This window comes from Rhodnius prolixus, unplaced genomic scaffold (genome assembly GCF_049639745.1).
Source record: "Rhodnius prolixus isolate KJV_2025 unplaced genomic scaffold, Rpr scaffold_10, whole genome shotgun sequence".
NCBI classification, from domain to species: Eukaryota; Metazoa; Arthropoda; class Insecta; order Hemiptera; family Reduviidae; genus Rhodnius; species Rhodnius prolixus.
Genome location: NW_027411615.1, coordinates 664,373 through 666,322, shown reverse-complemented (window position 1 = coordinate 666,322; position 1,950 = coordinate 664,373). Strand labels below are relative to the sequence as shown.

Sequence of the window (1,950 nt, the reverse complement as noted above, 5' to 3'; positions counted from 1 at the left end):
AACCTTTAAAGGCAAACTCGGCATAATGATTCCCAGCGGGTGGGGAAAACAAAATTATGTTCAATGTTAAATTGCATTCTTTCCTTCAACTGGAGCGATTTAAAAAGGACAAAGTTCCACCGGAAAATCAACTGGAATCCAAAGAATTTTATAATTTTATGCACCGTGGAGGTGAAATACGATAAAGGAATCTGGGTGAAACTGTTGAAGCAGAGCTACTTCCCCAGAATCTAGGAAATTCAGATTGGACACACAATATAATATTGATGGAAGTAAAAATACTGGTAATGAGCCGTAATAAAACGCGTTATGACCTTTTATAGATAAACGAGACCAAAAAAAAATACGACATCTCTGTAATCGTGGCGATGTATTTCAAGAATTTTCTATCTTCTCTCTCTCTCTCTCTCTCAAAACGCTGATATTCTGAAGTCGCTGGATACGTGTCATTGTTCTATAAAAGAGAATACTGACACAACAAATGCTCTCCAGATGAAGGTAGATTCTCTTATTGCTAGAGTAGAAGAGCTCAGTTCTGAAAAGAGATTGCTTGAAAGTAGGGTATCACAATTACAGATGACGGTGGAAGTATTGAAACAGGCCTCACGAGATAAAACTGTGGAAATTCATAATATACCGTTCGTTCAAGGAGAAAATACTGGTGATTTGTTAGATAAAATAGGAATAGCTCTAGATGTTGACGTGGGAGAAGTGGATTTTGTATATCGAGCAAAACCAACTCCAAGTACTATTGATCCCCCACGTCCACCTCCTATAATAGCTTCCTTTTTGAGACGGAGTACTTGTGATAACCTCGTTGCTAGGAGAAAAGTCAAAAGGGACTTTTCTACCAGACATATTGGCTGGGATGTACAGGAGAACCACATCATCTACATTAATGAATCCCTTACGCCTTATTTCAAGAAATTATATGGTGCTGCTCGTGCTGCCAAGAAGTTGAATATTATAAAATATGTGTGGGTGAAAAATGGTAGAGTGCTCATTAGGAAAACTGATGGCGCTCCAGTGATTTCGGTTTGTCATTCAGACGATATACCTTCCCAATGAAATTTAATTGCCGTTAAATACTTTGTTAAAATTTATAATAATTTAGTTTGTTCATCATTTGGCAGTTATTTTCTTTACTTTATTAAAATTTATATTAATTTAATCTATTCATTATTTGGCAGTTTCTTTTTCTTCTTTTTCTCCTTTATTAAAATTTATAATGGTTTAATTTATACCATATTTGGTAATTTCATGCATTGTAGGTATTTTTTAAAGGGGAAGTTAAATTATTTTATAATTAATGTCTTTTTTAGCAACTTATATTGTGTATGTTGCGTTATAGTAAATTCATCTAATGTTATTAATGCTAAGTCTTATGGTCTTATTATATTTTATTATTATTATTATTTACATTTACATTTGACTGTTTATTACTACAATTGCAATGACTGAGAATTTATTGGTGTGTCATGTTAATTGTCAATCATTGGTTGCACATATTTATGAGTTTCGTTGCTTTTTTTCAAAAAATTTTTATCATATTATAGCTATGTCAGAAACCTGGTTAAAACCTCATATTAATGACTCTGTGGTAAATTTAAACAATTACAATCTTATAAGATGGGACCGTTTGGGAAAGGTTGGTGGGGGTGTGGGTTTGTTTGTTCATCACTCACTACATACTAAAGTACTTGCTACTTCATCCGAACAGTACTTTTCTCGTCCTGAGTTTCTCATTGTAGAAATTACTGGTCATGCGGCGTCTAAATTGTTATTTTCTGTTTTATATCGCCCTCCTAAAGTAGGATTTATTTCTGATTTTGAAAATGTTTTTCTGCAATATAATCAGAATTATAAACATTTAATAATTGCGGGTGATTGGAACTCCGATATGAATAGTGTTACATTTGATAGTAGCTACGTCAGTAATTTTATATATGA

General features: G+C 33.2%; 1 protein-coding gene across 1 annotated transcript; it reads left to right on the top strand.

Annotated features, from left to right (window-relative positions):
- The first annotated feature begins 492 nt into the window (after positions 1-492).
- On the top strand, positions 493-1,068 carry LOC141457063 (uncharacterized). The gene has a single exon (XM_074133576.1). It carries the CDS (start codon positions 493-495, stop codon positions 1,066-1,068), a length of 576 nt encoding a protein of 191 aa, XP_073989677.1.
- The last annotated feature ends 882 nt before the right edge of the window (positions 1,069-1,950 follow it).

Excerpts from the sequence above, each read along its gene's own strand:
- LOC141457063 (XM_074133576.1), top strand. The coding sequence starts at position 493 with ATGAAGGTAGATTCTCTTATTGCTAGAGTAGAAGAGCTCAGTTCTGAA.